Source organism: Myotis nattereri (assembly GCF_964212035.1).
Source record: "Myotis nattereri genome assembly, chromosome: 5".
Lineage (NCBI taxonomy): Eukaryota > Metazoa > Chordata > Mammalia > Chiroptera > Vespertilionidae > Myotis > Myotis nattereri.
Window position 1 is genome coordinate 26,342,924 of NC_138080.1, and position 19,014 is coordinate 26,361,937.

The window sequence follows — 19,014 nt, forward strand, 5'->3', positions numbered from 1 at the left end:
TGGCAGCTAGGACTGCTGTCATCTCAAGGCTCGACAGATATGGTTGAATGTAGGCCCACCATTTTATTATTTATTTTCTGCTTATCTCCTTTGCTTTATTCTTCTCTCTCTTTTTTTTTCTTGCATCCTTTTGGATTATTTGAATATTTTTAGAATGAATTTAGCTATTGAGTTTTTATTATCTTTAGTGGTAGCTCTAGTGACCACAATATACATACTGTAGTTTGCATGGTCTACTTAGAATTAATATTTTACCACTTCAAGTGGAATGTAGAACCACTGTGTAGTTCTCTCCCTCCTGTGTGTGTGTGTTATATTTTCATTGATTTCAGAGAGGAAAGGAGAGGGTGAGATAGAAACATCAATGATGAGAATCATTGATCGACTGCCTCTTGCACACCCCCTACTGGGGATCGAGCCTGAAACCCAAGCATGTGCCCTGCCTGGGAATCAAACTGTGATCTCCTGCTTTATAGGTCGACGTGAAGTATGGTAGCAATCATCTCAGGTAGAAACTATAGTTTAACTTTAACCCTGCTATTTGGTTTCTGTACTTATTTGCTTGCTAAAATAATAGAAAAGTTATTTTGATTTTCTGAATTATATAAATTATCCCATTCGATTGAATACCCTATTGATTGTAATGTGAATATCCCATTGATTGTGGTCATACTGGTTATCAAAGCACATTCTTCTGTACCTGGGAAGGACAGCACAATTATCCCAAGGTCAGAGGGCTCCAGATAAGGTATCTCTGTTGGCTCAGTGGTCCCAAGCCCTGAGGGCTCTAGATAATGTGTTTCTGTCAACTCAGTGATCCCGAGACCCAAAACTATAATTTAGATAACATGCTTAAGTCTGTAAACTGCTTTTTGCAAACCAGGTTCCTCATTCCAAACCCTGGGATGTAATCAATACCTTTGTGATCTTTGCCTCTGTAAGTCTGGAGTTGGGGCTGGGGCGGGCACTATGAGATCTGGGAGAGTGAAATGACCCCTCATAGTCCCGGATTTGCAATAAATGTGACTCTTTAATTCGATTTCTTGAGGCGTCCTTGTGTGATTCGCGGGGTACATTACAACAGACGCTTAACCACTGAGCCATGCCGGCAGGTGTAAATGTTTATCGAACACTCACAACAACTCTCCAGCCTCCCCCTCAGGTCTTGTGCCATCAACTCAGTTTCCACCCGTCAACCAGCTGGGCCTTCTACCTCAGGCCTGGAACATTCCTCTGCTGCTTCAAAAGCCTTCAGTGGCGCCCACTGCCCTTGGTAATGACCAAGCCCGATAGCCTGGTATTCAAAGTCCTTTATGAAGTCGGCCTCCTCAGTCCCATCTTTCTCTTCCTCCCTCTCACCTTCAGCCCCTCCTCATACACCAAGTTCAAGCCATTCTGGGAGTCTCGCAGTCCCTCCAGCATTCCTGGGGTGTCCCTGGGCCGATGGGCTGCTGCCTTGGCTTGGCAGGTTCCCCACTCCCACCCAAGTCCATGCTGATGAAACTCATTCATCCTCCTTTGCCCCTTGTCTTGGCTCCCCAGTTGCTGGGGTTACCCATCAAGCTTCCCTCAGGATCAGGTGCAGGGTGAGGACCAAATTCATTCATTCATTCATTCATTCACAACAATTTCTCGAGCACCTACTGTATACCAGCCCCTGATGTAGGAACAGAATACCACAGTGAGCAAGACAGATACATCCCTGGTCTTAAGGAGCGGACCTTGTTGGGCAGGGGTAACGCTCATTTAATAAGCAAACCAATGGATATCATATCATATACAATATATTTATAAGTGTTATTGAGGGAATAGAGCAGAGTAAGGGAAGAGAGTGTGATGAGAGGGGGTCTGTTTTAGATATGTTATTGAAGCAAGTACCTTTGAGGAGGTGACATTTAAATACCTCCTCCAAATAAGGGAAGGGTGCAAGTCACGCAGATATCTGGAGAAAGGGTGTACCCTGTAGAGGGGACAGTAAGTGCAAAGGTCCTGAGGTGGGAGTCAACTTGGGTGCTGAAAAGACACAAGGGAGGCCATGTGATTGGGATGGAGTAGGAGAGAGGAGGAGGCAGGTGCAAGCAACGCCAGGGCGGGCTCTGCAGGGCCCTCGCTGAACGTTGAAACAGGAGCAGTTGTCTGGAGCTTGAGTATGATGTTCCATGTTCTTTATCCGGGGTTAAGCCCAATGGCCTGGGCCTGCTTGGAGACAACCCGACAGCAGTGGACGCCCCAGGATCTCAGGACTTGCAGCCATGGGTGCTCATGTACTCTGAAAATCCTTCCAGTTGGCCCAGCAATTCCTTCTTTTTCACATCCCCATCCGCTGGCCAATGCATGAGGAACGTCTCCTTGCCCAGGACATAGTTGTAACTGTGGGTAAGGGAGAGCAAAGGTGAGGAGAGCCTGGTGCCCCCAGAGGCATGGACACTTCCCTTCCTTGTCCCTCTGCCCTGCTTGGCAGCCCCCCAGAGCATCGGCCTATAGTGTCCACGCCACAGGGCCATCTTGGGTCCCCAAGCCTCTAGTCCATTCATCTGGGGATGGAAAAAGGCTCCCCTTCCTCTGACTCTTTACTACCCCCCGTTGGGAAACCGATCTACATCTCCTTCTACAACGTCTCCGTGTGAATGGTGTTCCCTGCACCTCCATTCAGTGTGGCTCTCAAACCCAAGACTCTACTGACAAATGCAGTAGAGATTTTGACACCAGGGACTGGGCTGCAGTAGGGGAGGGGGCCCAGGCTGAGTCCCCAGGGCACAGGAGGCCCCCACATACTCAGATTTGACTCTCCACAGGTCTGACGTCCGGCCCATGATGAGGTATGACTCTTGTTCCTGCAGCTCCAGCGAGTCATGGCAGGAGGCATGGGTGACGAATTTCTTCATGTCCAGGGGCATGGCAGCAGCGTCCGTGCCTGGAGGAGAGGAAACCCAGTGTATGCCCAATGAGCATGCACAGGCCTGGCCCTCCCAGAGCAGGGACCCACCCATCGCTTCTGCCACCTGGGACGTACCACTCTTGATGATGGCTTGGAGCTGCATGTTGTAGTAGATGTAGGGGTTGGAGGCAGAGGCCTCCACAGCCTCCAGCCTGGCCTTGAACACTGGGGAAGGCGGGACAGGAGGGCTTGTGTTGGTGTCTGGCCTGCAGGTGGGCCTCCTGCCTCCTGCCATTCCCACAACTCACCAAAGTCCATGCCTGCCTCACAGGCCGCCACCTGGAGCTCCTCCTGCCTCATCCAGCTGCTGTCCTTCTTCTGGGTCGGGCACAGTTCTGGAGGGGGAGGGGCAGCTGCTCGGGCGCGCTGGGGGAGGGGCTTCCTTCCACCAGACCCCCATCAGGCCCCAGGCCTCTGCGCCTGGCCTTCCTCCAACCTCGGTGGGACTTGGGCGTATGCGTGCCAATCTGCCTCTGGGTCTCCTTTTCTCTCTGTGTGTCTCTGTCTTCCTATCGTGCCTACACTCATCAGCCGGGCGGCACTCAGGAGGTGACCAAGGGCTTCTGGACCCCCAGCCTGGCAGCCTTGGCCCTACGTCCCCATGACCTCACCCTCAGCACATCGGCAGACGTCTTTGTAGCAGATCTTCCGCAGGTCAGATCGCTCCGTGGGCAGGTTGTAGAAGGAGCTGCACCTCCGGGCTGCGAGACCGGCGCGTGCCCGGGTTTGGCTTGGGCCAGCGGTCCTGGGGCTGGGTGCCCGCCTGGCTCCGCCCCCAGCGTGTTCGTCCCCCGCAGACCCCGCCCACCTGCCCTGCCCAGCCACCCTCAATAAGCCCCGCCCCTTAGAAGACCCCGCCCCCTTGCCCACCCCATTCCCAGCAGGTCACGCCCAGGTCTTTCTAGGCTCCGCCCAAACTTTTCCAGGACACCCACCACCCGGACCATCCGTAAAGGCCACGCTCCCTGTCGCCACACCCTTTATATTCCTTCCTGCACCCTTCTTGTCCCCCTCTGCCCCCCATGCCCAGGCCCCTCTCAGCCACGCCCTACTTCCTTGCCCGGCTCCTCTGCCCTCCCTCTTGGCCCAGCCCTTCACAGGCCTCTCCCCCTCGTGACACCCTTCCACCCCCAGCCCCCGGCTCACAGGGTTCATAGTAGTCATAGACCGTGACCTGGGCGGCCTGCAGAAACTCCACGGGCAGCATCCTGTGGACCCGGAAGCCCAGCACCGTGTCTTCCTGGTGGGAGAGCTGGGGAGGGGAGTCCTGTCTGAGCTGACCAGGGCCAGTGACCACAGGCCTTGCTCATCACCACTGACCACACACGTGGCCTTGACTACTGGGCGCTGACTTCAGATGGCACGGTTCTCTGGCAACACCACTCAGGAGAAACTTGCTGACCGTGGTTCTCTGCCCACCAGGCTGCCCACAAGCCTGTGGTGGACACCGGCCTTCCTCACCTTCTCCAGGTAGAGGACCACGGTGCTGTCGCTGGATTTCGTCTTGGTCTCGTACTGGAACGCATACATCTCCACCTCGCTGGTGAGCTGGGGCACAGGGTGAGGGCTGCAGGCTCGCTGAGACCCCCGGGACCCGCGGCCCTAGGAGCTCCAGTCAACGTGAAGTAATTCTAAGCACTTCCAGTCTTTGTCCGACCAACCCCAGTGTTGGGGAAACTGAGGCACAATCAGGGTAGCACTTGGCTAAGGCCAGGCAGGGAGGCAACCAGAAGTGACCATGGGTCACTGACGAGGGATTAGACTCTGCCCTGTGCTAACGCTGAGTATGGGATGCTGCCAGGGCACCCATCCAGCTCAGCAGAGGGCGGGTGGGACCTACATTACCTGTTTGAGGTCATCATGGTTGGGGTAGAAGCCAGTGAGCAGGGAAACCTCCATGATGGTCATTGTGGCCTCTCGATCACCCAGGTACCTGGGAATTTTACAGGTCCAGTCTCTCTTCCTCCTGCCCATTCCCCCAACTGCCCCTGCCATCATCTCTCACATGGACCAGTGCGGTAGCCTCCTCCTGGGTTTCCCCATCACTCCGCTGCCCCCCAAAGCATACAGCGTTCACAACAAGAACCTGATATGTCACTTCCTTGCTTAACCACCTCTACCAACTGCCTTATCTCGCCCTCACTTCACCTCTTCCATCCCAGCCCTCATTTGATTGCTCTGAAGTGTCAGGCTCTCTCCTCTGGACCTTTGCATATGTTCTCTCTGCCTGGGATCCTCACGTCTCCCTCTTCGCCCTGAAGCACCCTTTTTTTTTTTTTTAAATATATCTTTTATTGATTTTTTACAGAGAGGAAGGAAGAGGGATAGAGAGTTAGAAACATCGATGAGAGAGAAACATCAATCAGCTGCCTCTTGCACACCCCCTACTGGGGATGTGCCCACAATCAAGGTACATGCCCTGACCGGAATCGAACCCGGGACCCTTGAGTCCACAGGCCAACGCTCTATCCACTGAGCCAAACCGGTTAGGGCCTGAAGCACCCTTTCATCTTTGCAATCTTGGCTGATGCATCACTCCCTCTGGTAGGCCTTTTCCAGTCCACACATCAGAGCATTCTCTAAGTTGCCCTGTTGTCTCTTCTTGGACCTTTCCTTTGCCACATTTAATCACAGTTGTCACTTTACATTGATTCTGGGTGATTATTTGGTTACTAGGAGCCCAAAGCACGAAATTCGTGCAAGAGTAGGCCTTTCTTCCCCCAGCTGCTAGCGCCAGCTTCCCTCTGGCACCCGGGACCAGGGTTTCCCTTGCAGCCCTGGCTTTGTCTGGAAGGATGTCCAGAAAGATGTCTGGTCTAGTTAGCATATTACACTTTCATTATTATAGACTAGTGGCCTGGTGCATGAAATTCGTGCGGGGGGGGGGGGGTTGTCCCTCAGCCTGGTCTGCACCTTCTCCAATCTGAAACCCCTTGGGGGATGTCCGACTGCCAGTTTAGGCCTGATCCCTGTGGGACAGTCAGACATCCCTCTCGTAATCCGGGACCGCTGGCTCCTAACAGCTCGCCTACCTGATCACCCCTAAACACTCTGCCTGCCAGCCTGCTCACCCCCAACTGTCCCGCCCCGCTGGCCTGATTGCCCCCAACTTCCCCCCCTGCTGGCCTGCTCGCCCCCAACTGCCCACCCCTACTGGGTAATACAGCCTCTGAAGCTAGCTTTCTGGGTTCAAACCCCAGCTCTTCTGTGTGACTTAGGGCAAGTTGCTTAACCTCTCTGTGCCTGATTGCCCCCAACTGCCTCCCCCCTCCACTGCACTGCTGGCCTGCTTGCCCCCAACTGCCCTCCCATCCTGGCCTGATCGCCCCTAACTCCTCTGCCTCGGCCCCGCCACCATGGCTTTGTCTGGAAGGACATCCAGAAGGTCTCTGGAAGGTCTCCTGGTCTAATTAGCATATTACTCTTTTATTAGTATAGATTGTCTGTCTCCCCTGATAAGCTGTGAGCTCCACCAGGCAGAGAGGGACTGCCTTGCTCACATCTAGATCCTGGAATAGAGCCTGATACTCAGTAGTCACTCAGTAAATGTTTTTCTCTGGGGCAGACCTGAGAGAGGGCATTTGGGAGGCCGAGCAGGGCTGGATTGGGGACTGGAATGTCTAGAGACGATGAAGGATAAGGATGAGGAAGAGCTGTGGGGCTTGGAGACAGCTCTGGGAATGTGGGGGCTGTTCATTATGGTAGGCCCGCCCCCACCCCATCCCAGGACATGGCAGGATGGGAGCTGAATGGCAGACAAGCATGGATGGGCAGGGGAGGAGGCAGAATGGGGAATGGGCAGGGGAGGGCAGGATGGGATGTAAAATGAGGGGGCAGGCACGGAGAGGCAGGCTTAGTTGGTTCCCACCCTCCAATCAGCACACAGGGAGAGCTGCTAAGGAGTCTGGATACCAGGAAGTGAGGCCTTCTCCCCCCAAATCCAAGACCCTGGTGCCCTGACCTTGTTTCCATCCGAAGTTGAAAGGTCTCTTTCCCACTTTTTTTTTCTGTAGAGAGAAGGCAGAAGTTCAGAGGCTGGGTAATACAGCCTCTAGAGCTAGCTTCCTGGGTTCAAACCCCGGCTATTCTGTGTGACTTAGGGAAAGTTGCTTAACCTCTCTGTGCTTTAGTTTCCTAATCTGATTATAATATTCCCAACTCACTAGGGTTGTTGTAAGGATTACATGAGTTAATACAAGTAAAACACTTAACACAGCATCTGATCAGCATTTTATAACCATCTATTGTTATTATTATTATTATTATTATTATTATTACTAGAGGCCCGGTGCACAAAAATTTGTGCACTCGGGGTGGGGGGGGGGGGAGTCCCTCAGCCGGGCCTGTGCCCTCTTGCAGTCTGGGACACCTAGGGGGATCTCCACCTGCTGGCTTAGGCCCTCTCCCCGGGGGATTGGGCCTAAGCTGGCAGTCAGACATTCCTCTGGCAGTCCAGGAGCCCTCAGCGGATGTCCACTTGCCAGCGGGGACCAGGCCTAAGCTGCAGTCAGACATCCTTAGCTGTGCTGGCAGCCGTCAGCCTGGCTTGTGGCTGAGCAGAGCTCCCCCTGTGGGAGCACACTGACCACCAGGGGGCAGCTCCTTCATTGAGCGTCTGCCCCTGGTGGTCAGTGTGTGTCATAGTGACCAGTCATTCCCAGTCGTTCTGCTGTTAGGGTCAATTTGCATATTACCCTTTTATTATATGCCTGGTGCATGGGTGGGGGCTGGCTGGTTTGCCCTGAAGGGTGTCCTGGATCAGGGTGGGGCACCTGGCCAGCTTGGGTGAGTGGCTGATGGCTGTTCGCAGGCTGGCCATAGCCCCTTCAGGGTGGGGATCCCCACTGGGGTGCCTGGCCAGCCTGGGTGAGGGGCTGAGGGCCATTTTCAGGGTGGCCACACCCCCTTCAGGTTGTGGGGGTCCCTGCTGGGGTGCCTGGCCAGTCTGGTGAGGGGCTGATGACTATTTGCAGGTTGGCCATGGCCCCCAGCCACCCAAGCTCCCAGTGGAGGCTGGCTGGAAGTAGGTATCTGGGATTTATTTTTCTTCTATAATTGAAATTTTGTTGCCTTTAGCGGAGGCCACAGCCAGCCAGGGCAGGCAGGAAGCTTGGCTTCCTCCATCGCCGGGGCAACTAAGCCTCCTGCTTGCTCCAGCTCCGTGGCTGCCAGCCGCCATCTTGGTTGGGTTAATTTGCATATAGTTGCTCTGATTGGCTGGTGGGCATGGCTTGGGACATAGTGAAGGTATGGTCAATTTGCATGTTTCTCTTTTATTAGATTAGATTTTTAAAAGAAATGCCTCCCCCCCCCCTCCCAAAAAAAAGAAAAAAAAGAAAAAAGAATGGGGCCCAAACCAAAGCCTTGGTCACTTTTAGTCCCTAAACGCCCTGGGCCTGGTGAGACTTGTTCTTCCTACTCCTACAAGTGAGCTCCCAATGGCAGCGTCCTCTCTCCTCGGTCCCCCAAACTGGAGGCTCCAGCATCCCCCCATTTCTGACCGTATCCGCAGACTCCCCCGGCCCACCCCCATCACCTCTTGTTGGACCAGTGCAGTCCCCTCTTCCTAGTCTCCCAGCTCCCACCCTTCTCTTCTACAGTCTGTTCCGTCCACAGCCACCAGAGGGAGCCGACACAAACCCGTGCTAAGTCACATCCCTCCTCTGCTCAGAAGTCCCCGTGGCTCCCATTGCACTCTGTCCAAACACTGACGTCCTCACTGTGGCCCACACGTCATCTGCCTCGTCATCTCTCCAACTTTTTCTCCTAAAACTCCACCCATGGCTTCTCTGCAGCCACACTGACCTCCTCGCTGTGCTTCAAACCAGGTGAATTCCTTCTTGCCTCAGGGGCCTTTGCAGCTGCTGTTCTGCCTGCTGCGATGTTTCCCCTCACATCCTTCCTGGCTCACTCTCAAGCTTCTTTCCTGTCTCAGCTCAAGTGCCACTTCCTCAGAGGGTTTCTCCTGGATCTCCTCCAAGTCTGTGCCATTTTTTCCTGCTTTGTTTTGTATGGTATTGTCAACTGCTATTACGTTATATGGTTATTTTTTATAATGCAGATTCATTTATGTTATCAATAAATAACAGTAAGAGAATAATATGTTTTTATTGCTGCATCATTGTTTGTCTCCCTCTACTACAAGAGAAGAGGGGATATTTTTCTTGTGTATGCCTATGTTCCCAGGGCCAGGAAACAGGGCGTGGCTCATAGTAAATCCTCAATAAATACTTGTTGCATGGCTAATAAAGCAATAAGTGTGTTTATTGAACCATAGCTAAAATAAAAAGTAGAAAAGAAGGCTCGGGTATCCTCGGGTCCAGGCTTACCTTCCAGGGCTCTATGAAGAGTAGCATTCAGGTGGTATAGGTTGCAAGTGTCCTCCCAGGACTCTGGGGACCTGTGGTACATGGTCAAGACCTGCCAGGGCAGGGAGGTATCAGAACCCATCCACACACATTTCCTTTCCTCCTCTGGCCAGCCCTTGCCTGCCCAGGGGTCTGCCCCTGTGGAGAATTCACAGCCACATCCACCCTCCTCAATCTGCAGTGGTCAGAACACCTTACGGAGCCTAGAGCAGCTCGGTGTAATAGAATCTTCTGATCTTCTGCAAGACAGCCATGGCCTCTATCTGTCCTGTCCATGCGGTGGCCACTGGCCACGTGTGGATACTGAGCATGTGGAATGCAGCTAGTGTGATTGGGGAACTGAATTTTAAATTGTATTTAATTTCAATGAATTTAAATTGAACTGAAGCTCAAGGAGAAATGTGACACGCCCAAAGTCACACAATGGCGGGATTCCATCATGACTCCATTGGCAGAAACAGGCTTCCTTAAATTTGGTGCACAAAGGGCTGTTCTCTTGGGCCCAGGGCACGGGACCAGAAGATGTCATGAAGCCGCTGAGTCAGATACTGGGGAAGGGTGGAGTTAGCCTCTGGGGATTGGGAATCACCTTGGGCAGAGAATCTTCCCTCCATGGGGCAAGGAAGGAGATACCCCTTCAGGGACTCAGCATGGGAGGGGCAGAGGGGCCCAATGACCTCCGACCTCTACCTTCTTTGATTCTTGACTCAGCAAGGGAAAAACCTCTCTGATCCTCTATTTCCCCACCCGTTGCATGGAGTCCATCCTTAGCTTGGCTCATAACAAATAATAGTGCCCTGAACAGTAGCTAAATTTTTTTTTGCTGATTTTGATCTTGTCTTGGGGTCTAGACCTGCCCCTATTCCCACCAACTAGGGGGACCCTGGGCTCCCGCTAAGAATCTCGAGGATGAAACCCCGACCTACCGATATGGTGCCTCTCCCGCTGCCACTGGCTGTGATCTCTAGGTCGTCTTCGGAAGAAAACTGGAGGAAAGGGGGAGGAGGATTTGAGGGCAGAGGAAGCAGCAAAACATGGCTCCAATGTAGGAGGGTGGGTGGGGGGGAGAGATGGTTTTACTTTGCCTTCTTGATAGAGCACTCGTGGTGTCTGCTCTGTCACAGAACACCTGCAACTGCCAGCTCAGGCTGTGTCCACTCTGTCCACTTTGCAATGTCTCCAAAGTTCTCTGTGTGTGAAGCCCCCAAAAGACCCTTCTACCTGGCATCTCTGCATCTATTCTTGTTTCCTTCAGGAGGCAGAGCAAACTTTTGCACATTCACACCCAATCCCATCTCCCCTCCTTGCTGTTCTTGGAAAACCCCTGCCACATGGCCTTTGCACCTCCTGTCTCCTCTGCCTCGATAGCCTCAAGGCTCACTCCTGTATTTCCTTAAGGTCTTTGCTCAAATGTCATCTTCTTGGTGAGACCTTCCCTACCCATCCTACCTAAAATTTTAACTCCTTGATGTTTTCATCCCCCTTCCTGCTTAATTTCCCCCCATAGACCTTGCCACCACTCAACACACTACATTCTACTTATTTACATCTCTTAAATTTTTTTGCTAATCCTCCCCGAGGATATTTTTTCCATTGATTTTTAGAGAGAGTGGGAGGGAAGGAAGGGGTAGGGAGAGAGAGAGAGAGAGAGAAACATCGATGTGAGAGAGACACACTGATTGGTTGCTGCCTGAACACTCCCTGACTGGGCCAGGGATTGAACCTGCAACCCAGGTATGTGCCTTTGACTTGGAATCGAACCCATGACCCTTTAGTATGTAGGTGGACGTTCTAACCACTGAGAAACACCACCAGGGCTATTCACATCTCTTTATTGCCTGCCTTGTTCACCAAAATATAAAATTCTATTTTTTTCTCTTGTTCATGGCCATATTCCTAGTACCTAGAACAATGACGGGCACACAGGAGTCCTCAATAAAGATGTATCAAATGATTGAAGGTAAATATCACCTCCTCCATGGAGTAAGGTCATGGAGATCACCTTACTCCCCACACCAAGTTATTCTCTCCTTTACACATTTATTTCTTTCCCTTGTTTCAGGAAAGCTTAAAATAGAATATATTTACTGTCTTTCTTTCTACAGTGTAAGTTCCATGAGAGCAGGGGCCACAGATCTTTTCTCATATATCCCCAGTGCTCAGAAGAATGCTTGGCACACAGCAGGTGCTCAGAAAATGTTTGTAGAATAAATGAACCAATGCATTGACAGTATAACCAGGGTGTGAGAGAATATGGGGGGATGAGGTTGGCAGGAACATGACTCTTGACCTCATACCCAATGCCACCTCTGCTTGGACTTCTTGTCTGCCACCAAGAGCCTTACCTTTGCCGACCGCCGCTGGTAAGCGTTGTTCTGATCGATGAGCCACTCCACGTTCAGGGATCTCTTGGGGGCTCTGATCTGGACGCGGAGATCCTGGACACCCTCGAAGGGGACAGCTTGGCTGAAGCGGGTGAGGGCCTCGATGGCCACCACCGTGGTCTGGATGTTGGGATGGGGGCCTCAGATCAGCACCACAGACAGCGCCCCGGGAGACGAGTCAGCACCACGGACAGCTTCCGATGGGCCGTGCTTGGCGGCTTTCTCCCCTCACCCCTTCCGGCCCAGCCCCCACCCTTCGCAGGCCCGGTCACCTGGGTGGATTTGAAGCCGCCGCCCAGCTCCCGCTTCTCCAGGAGCCACTTGGCGATGGCGTACGTCTCGTTGTGCAGACCCAGCTCCAGCTTCTGCATCAGCGCGTAGGCCGTGGCCTCGATGGTGTACAGGGAGTTCCAGTCCTTGTCTTTTACCGGCCAGTAGGCTTTGTCTAGGTCCGGAGATGCATGCCCACCTTGTTACCCAGACCTGGGCCCACTTACCTAAACCTGTCCTCTCCTGTGTTATCCGGCCCAGTTGTTCTCATCTGCTACTTTGCTGAGCACTTACTTTAAGTGAAACTCGGTGAGGAGGCACGCGGACATCGTACTTTCAGAATCACGCTAAGGGACAGACTCTAACTCTTTAGAGACGGGGAAACTGAGTTACAAGGAAGCCTCTCCAGGTCCCTGCAGCCCCACTGAGAGGGAGTTCCCCTAACGCCACTCCTCTTGACTTGGGGGATGGAGAGGACGGAAAAAGGATGAGATAGGGCAGGCCATCGGAGGCAGACCCCTTCCAATGCCCCACATTTAATGACCTTCCTATCCTTGACCTTGCCAAGCTCTTTCCCACTTGGGGGCACTTGCATCTGCCCTTGGCCTGCTTTGGAATGCCCTTGGTCTTTCACAGAGGTGGGCCTTCTCATCCTTCGTTTAATCTGAGGGGGTCCCCTTTTCACAGAAGCCCCCCTAGCCCCCCAATCCATGCTTCTCTCCCCTTGTGATCTCTCCCACCCACTTCATATGTTCCATCCCAGCACTTATCTCAATTTGTAATTTCCCATTCATTTGTTTGTCTTCTGCCTGACTCCCCAGGGATGGTGGGGACTTCGAGGGCAGTGACCATAGAAGTCTTGTCCACCCTGGTTTCTCAGGGCCTGAGGTCAGGGGTTGGCGCGCCATAGGCGTTCAATAGATACTATATGATGAGTCAGACATGGCTGGGCACAATCTCCCTCCCCCACCCCCATGGCTGGTTAACACAGTTGCAGAAGAAGTGACCCCACACACTCACTGCGGCTGGCAAAGCTGTCCAGGCGGTCGTTGGCTCGGGGGCTCTTGGTGAGGGCCAGAGCGTAGGAGACTATGGCTACGGAAAAGGTTTTCTGAATGTCGGGGAGGCGTCGCTCCAGGAAGGCCCTGGCTTTCTCCATGCTGGCAACCAAATCCTAGAGAGTCAGAGAGAGGAGGCTGGAGGGAGGTGGTCAGAGGAAAGGGGTCTGGGAGTGAGAAGAGAGGGATGCAGTGAGAGGAACGTGAGGGTGGGGGGATCCTTACCCTGCACCTCCCGCCCCGCCCCCCTCTCTGGGTCCTACCGGTATCTCCGAGCTGCACAACTCCTTCCCCTCATCCAGGGCGATCAGAACAAGGGCTGTGAGGCATACGTCTGCCTCAGAGCCTCGGTAGCCACCCTGTGGATGCAGAACACACCCATGGCCCCTTTAACGTCTTGGAGACACCTTCCCCCACCTCTCCTGCCTGACCTTACAAAGCTCCCAGGTGCTCAACCCTGGGCCGAATGATGCTGAAAGCAGGAGGGGGAGAGGGAGAGAGAGAGAGAGAGAGAGAGAGAGAGAGAGAGAGAGAGAGAGACTTGAGATTCGCTTGTGTGGCATCTGCCTTACTATCAAGAGCTAGCAGCCATCGAGAGTGCTGTGCCAAGCTCGCTACACTGCCTCGGAGCATTCTTGCAGCAGCTCCATTTACTGATAAGGAAACGGAGGGTCAGTTTAGAAAGCAGGATGCTCGGCTTGTGAGTGGGAGCCTCCGTGTCATGTGCTATGAGAGTGGTGAGTGAGCGAAGGGCACAGAGTACACAGCGGAGTTAAAAGTGGGTGATATTGAGCCCTGGCTGGTTTTTCTCAGTGGTTAGAGCATCATGAACTAAAGGGTTGCAGGTTCGATTCCTGGTCAAGGTTTGATCCCTAGTCCTGGTCAGGGTGGGTGTGGGAGGCACCAGCTGGCGTGTCTCTTGCACATCAATGTTTCTCTCTCTCTCTCTCTCTCTCTCTCTCTCTCTCTCTCTCTCTCTCTCTCCCCCCCTCTCGTCTATTTGGGTGAAAGGCAGGTCAGGCCACTGGATTTCCTTACACAGATGCCAACAAGAACAAAGGCATCACCTGGGGAGAGGCCACACTGATGGAGTGATAGGAGAATCCCAAGAAGTACATCCCTGAAGCAAACATGATCTTCGCTGTCACTAAGGAGAGTGCAGAAGGGCAGACATGATAGCGTATCTCAAAAAAGCTACTAACGAGTCACGGTTGGCCACTGCCTTGTTTATCACAGATGTCTCATGACTTCTTCATGTACCGGATTTAAACTGGTCTCAGACACCAGATCAGCTCATGCATGGCTGACAGAGCATTTCCTTTGGGGCAGTCCTGATTTCAATGAGATTGGCTTGTGGTTGAATGAATATGATCAGCCTGGCCAGTGTGGCTCAGTAGTTGAGCGTCAACCCATGAACCAGGAGGTCATGGCTTGATTCCCACAGCCAGGGCACATGCCCAGGTTGTGGGCTTGATCCCCACTCGGGGGCATGCAGGAGGCCGCTGATCAATGATTCTCATCATTGATGTTTTTATCTCTTTCTACCCTCACCCTTCCTCGCTGAAATCAATAAAAACATTACAAAATTTAAATGAACATCGTCAGCTCTTTGTTGTTGTTGTTAATCCTCACCTGAGGATATTTTTTTCCTTTGATTTTTAGAGAGTGTAAGGGAGGGGGAGAGACAGACAGAGAGAGAGAGAGAGAGAGAGAGAAACAACATTGATGTGAGAGAGACACATTAATTGGTTGCCTCCCACATGAGCCCCAACCAGGGAATGAGTCCACAGGCCGACACTCTGTCCACTGACCCAAACTGGCTAGGGCAGCTTTTTGAACTTTGATGGTAATTTCAATTCAGGAAGTGCTATCACTGTCCTCCCCTTCTGAAAATATGACTGGACTCGATTCATAGAGGGCCATCTCTAAACCTGCCGGAGGTTGGTTTTATATTTTAATTTACATAATGGGTTATATTAATACTCGAGGCCTGGTGCGTGAAATTCATGCACGGGTAGGGTCCCTAGGCCTGGCATGTGATCAGGGCTGATCGGGGCCTTCCAGCTGCTGGCCAGGGCCTTCCTTTGTTCGGTGCCCAGTGCCTGTCTGAATGCTTGGCACTGTCAGCAGATGCAAGCGGCTGCTGGCCCCAATCACCCCTGAGGGCTTCTCCACCTCCCCCTACTCCTGAGGGAGGACCAGGCTAGCGGCTAGTCCCAATCACTCTGTGCTGTCAGCACGTGGGAGCAGCAGCAGCAGGAGCAGGAGCAGGGCTGCTGGCAGACAGGGGACTGGAGGCCACAGCGGGAGGGCCCGGGTGGGGGTGCAGAGGATGGGCTGAGACCCGCCCCTGTGCCCACCTCAGCCTCTCGGCCCACAGTTCCTTTCAAGGTGCATGAATTCATGCACTGGGCCCCTAGTGAATGAATAATGTGTGTAGATGCAATGATAGAGACAGGCACAGGGCTGGCATTCAGGGGAGACTTCCTGGAGGAGGCGATGTCTGAACTAAATCTAATAAGAAAACATGATTTGGCTGGGTGAAAAGAAAAGAGGGCAGCATAGGCAGAGACATGGAAGTGAATTGGAGGGACCCATGAGCCTGGGGTGTGAGGGGAGAGGCTGGCGAAGAGATACAGAAGAGCTATAGTAGAGATACTGTTGAAGGCAACTTGAGCCACAGAAGGTGTTTGAGCAGGAGAGACCTCCCGGTCTGTGTGAAAGCTGTTTCTGGAGGCTCCTGTGGAGGAAACTTGGTAGGGACGGGCGTGTTGGCTGGGGCCAGGGAGGACTCAGGCCCAGTGGGAGGAGGGCCAGGATGGACGACTGCTGGAAGTGAGGGTGAGGGAGGGCTGGGGTCCCAGATGGGGGAGTCCAGTCATATTTTCAGAAGGGGACTCACATTGTAAACAAGCTCAGGGTGGTCCAGAGCAAGGGGAGGAAATGCTGGGCGCTGGGCCTCGGCTGCTTGCCTTTCTCATTCTACCTGAGCACAGGGCAGGGCCTGAAAGTCTCCCAGCACCGGGCAGAGCCCTGGGCTTGTTTGACCAACTCAGACAGGGGTGGGGGTGTGGGCACCTGCATGGACGCCATGACTATGGGGCCCTCCTCCAAGAACTGCCCGTCCTCGGCCTGCCTCTGGGTGATGATCCACTTGGCAATGTCACAGAGAGAGCGCTGGTCAATCATTTGCAAGGTCATGGTGGAGTAGGCCAGGGCGTAAACTCGGAACACGTAGCTCGTGAGCCTGTGGGAGGGCGAGGGGGGAGCGATCACGGGGAAGGGCAGCCAAGGGGTTCTAGACGGGGCACCCACACTGGGCAGGAATCCACGCCGTGGACCTCACTGCTTCACACTGAGCCTCGTTGCGTGCAAGGCCGCTGGCCCGCAGGCTGCCTGCCCAGGACCCACAGCATGGACGCTCCCGGGGTCATCAAGCCCCAGGCTGGCCCCCTGAGCTCCCCCCTCACCTCACCCCGCCCCACCCCGCCCCACCCCGCATTGTCCGTACCAGGTGCTTCCCGGCTTTCCCTTGTGGATGTGGTAGGTGCCGTCTGCGCTCCGGTGGGTCAGCATCCGGGTATATCCTGGGGAAACAGGTGGAGGAGGTCTTGGCAGGAGAGCCAGAGAGTTGATGTTGGGGGGTGGCTGGGATCATCTGGAGGAGCAGGGTGTGGGTGTGCGTGTGACTTGGGGATGCATTCCAGGTACAACCTGGAGGAGGGACTTATACACGTATGAGCCAGGCGTGACCCCCAGAGCAGTGTGCACGTGTCCAGGAGAAACCTGGGAGACCACCCATCTGGAGGGGTGAGGCTGGCAGCTGCTGCTCAGGGGGATCATGGAAGGTGAAACCCAGGGAAGGTGGTACCCTGTGGGGCCACTACCTGGGCATTTTCTTTTCTTAAAAAATATATTTGTATTGATTTCAGAGACGATGGGAGAGGGAGAGAGAGAGAGAGAAACATCAATGATGAGAGAGAATCCTTGATCAGCTGCCTTCTGCACACCCCCTACTGGGGGCCGAGCCTGAAACCCTGGCATGTGCCCTGACCGGGAATTGAACCGTGACCTCCTGGTTCATAGGTTGATGCTCAACCACTGAGCCACACCAGCAGGGCATTTTCTCGGGGGTTCTTCTTTGGCTGCAAACTAGAGGTTTCAGTGAGTGTGTGTAGACCAGGGGTCCTCAAACTACGGTCCGCGGGCCACATGCAAATACAAATATTGTATTTGTTCCCATTTTGTTTTTTTACTTCAAAATAAGATATGTGCAGTGTGCATAGGAATTTGTTCATAGTTTTTTTTTGAAACTATAGTCCGGCCCTCCAACGGTCTGAGGGACAGTGAACTGGCCCCCTGTTTAAAAAGTTTGAACACCCCTGGTGTAGACTCAGGAGGCCACTCTTGGGTATAGGCTCGTGGGGACACCTCTCAGGTACATTCTGAACCCGGCTGTTTGCATTACATCTGAAGGTTACCTGAGGGTTTGCTGCTTGGGTGACAGTGCCTGGTGTCCCCTGGGGATTGCTGGTGAGAGTGCCTGAATGGAGAGTTGGGGTCTGGGAGTGGCTGGGAAGAGGGGGTCGATGTCCAAATTACCTGGAGGGCTCCGGGTGGACTTAGAGGCATTCATCTCTGGTTGTTACCTGGAGGTTTGGGGGTCACCTTGGGAAATGTCAGCATTCAGGTGTAACTGGGATTGTTCTGGAATTTTCTGCTTCAGGGTTTCCTGGAGTTGACCCAGGGCCTGGCACTGACTGGGTGTAACCTGGGACAGTGTCTGAATAGAACAACCTTGGGGAGTTGCTGCTTTGGGGATGAACTAGGGGTCTGTTGTTAGATTGTAACCTGAGAAGGGGGTCCCTGTGAAGGAATAACTGGGGGTCACTGTTGGAGGTTACCTGGGACTTCAGAGTTCAAGGGCAATCTAGGGGTCACCTTGAGATGACTCTTTAGGGGCACTGTTTAGGGGGTCACCCGGGGCTTGGTATCAGGTTGTCATCTGGGAGAGGAGTCAGAGTTTGGGTGCTATTGTCTGGGAGGGTCCCATGGGACCTTCCTCAAACCTGGGGGTACCCTAGTCACCCTCCCAAAGAGCCCCAGAAACCCTCATCAGGGTCACAGGAGGGCCTCACCACTGACGATGTTCTTCATCACTTGGTCCCTGTGCTCCACCCCGACCTTGCCCCACTGGCCCGTGGCGTCCAGGTAGCGGGTCAGGATGATCACTGGTGTCAGGCCGCTCAGCGTCTGCTCGGGGCAGCCGGTCGGGACCCTCAGCAGCTCGTGTGTTTCTCTGGAGGTCAGGCTGCCCAGGATGGTCTCACCGAGGATGTCCCCTGCCAGGCGGGCAGGGTCGTCTTGGGAATGGTCTAAGCTTTCTGATCACTCCACATGGGCACTCCCAGCCCCTCCTGCTGCGGTGCCCATGCCGCCCTGGAGGAGCCAGCTCCCTCCTCCCCCGGCCTCCTCCCACCTACCCCTCCCCAGGAGCCAGCTGTGCCCTAAGCACCTTGGACGCTGACAAACACTTCTGCCTCTGTATTGGGCATCTTGTTCAAAAGGTCTCTTCTTGGCACCAGCTCCACCTGGGGCCGACCTGAGCGGACACAACCTTCTGTGACAAGCAGGTTCTGGGGCCAGGGAGGTCAGAAGGCACAGAGACCCCCTGGCCTGAGCACCTCATTGAACCCCTCCCTCTGCCCTGGCATGTCCCCAGGATCCCACATGCCCTTTGCAGACTCCACAAACCTTGGGGGTTCAGGACGAAGCTATGAGATATTTTTTCTATCTTGCCCCCTGCCTGTGGGGAGGCAAGGAGGAAGCAAGTTAAAAGCCGTAGCAAAAGTAACAGTCGCAATGACAGTAAGAGGAAGCTTTGCTCAGCTGGTGAGAACGCAGACTCTGGAGTCCTAATATCTGGGTTCAAATCCCAGCTCTTCTACTTCTTAGCTGTGTGACCTCGGGCAAATCACTTAACCTCTCTGTGCCTC

The 19,014-nt window shown here is 53.7% G+C and overlaps 1 protein-coding gene across 1 annotated transcript in view; it reads right to left on the minus strand.

The window, feature by feature from the left end:
• Positions 1 to 1,693: 1,693 nt before the first annotated feature.
• LOC308520171 (complement C3-like) overlaps positions 1,694 to 19,014 on the minus strand; it is a gene marked incomplete at its 5' end in the record, with an annotated part of 28,982 nt that continues 11,661 nt past the window's right edge. The window contains 20 exons of the mRNA XM_081092709.1: positions 1,694 to 2,370; positions 2,776 to 2,914; positions 3,014 to 3,103; positions 3,187 to 3,273; positions 3,550 to 3,639; positions 4,085 to 4,190; positions 4,400 to 4,486; positions 4,784 to 4,871; positions 6,900 to 6,945; positions 9,268 to 9,358; positions 10,233 to 10,292; positions 11,652 to 11,810; positions 11,963 to 12,135; positions 12,981 to 13,134; positions 13,282 to 13,377; positions 16,097 to 16,265; positions 16,530 to 16,605; positions 18,157 to 18,360; positions 18,534 to 18,620; positions 18,773 to 18,824. Of these exons, the coding sequence (XP_080948835.1) occupies positions 2,238 to 2,370; positions 2,776 to 2,914; positions 3,014 to 3,103; positions 3,187 to 3,273; positions 3,550 to 3,639; positions 4,085 to 4,190; positions 4,400 to 4,486; positions 4,784 to 4,871; positions 6,900 to 6,945; positions 9,268 to 9,358; positions 10,233 to 10,292; positions 11,652 to 11,810; positions 11,963 to 12,135; positions 12,981 to 13,134; positions 13,282 to 13,377; positions 16,097 to 16,265; positions 16,530 to 16,605; positions 18,157 to 18,360; positions 18,534 to 18,620; positions 18,773 to 18,824 (2,187 nt within the window). The 3' untranslated portion in view covers positions 1,694 to 2,237. The remainder of the gene's footprint in view (positions 2,371 to 2,775; positions 2,915 to 3,013; positions 3,104 to 3,186; positions 3,274 to 3,549; positions 3,640 to 4,084; positions 4,191 to 4,399; positions 4,487 to 4,783; positions 4,872 to 6,899; positions 6,946 to 9,267; positions 9,359 to 10,232; positions 10,293 to 11,651; positions 11,811 to 11,962; positions 12,136 to 12,980; positions 13,135 to 13,281; positions 13,378 to 16,096; positions 16,266 to 16,529; positions 16,606 to 18,156; positions 18,361 to 18,533; positions 18,621 to 18,772; positions 18,825 to 19,014) is intronic.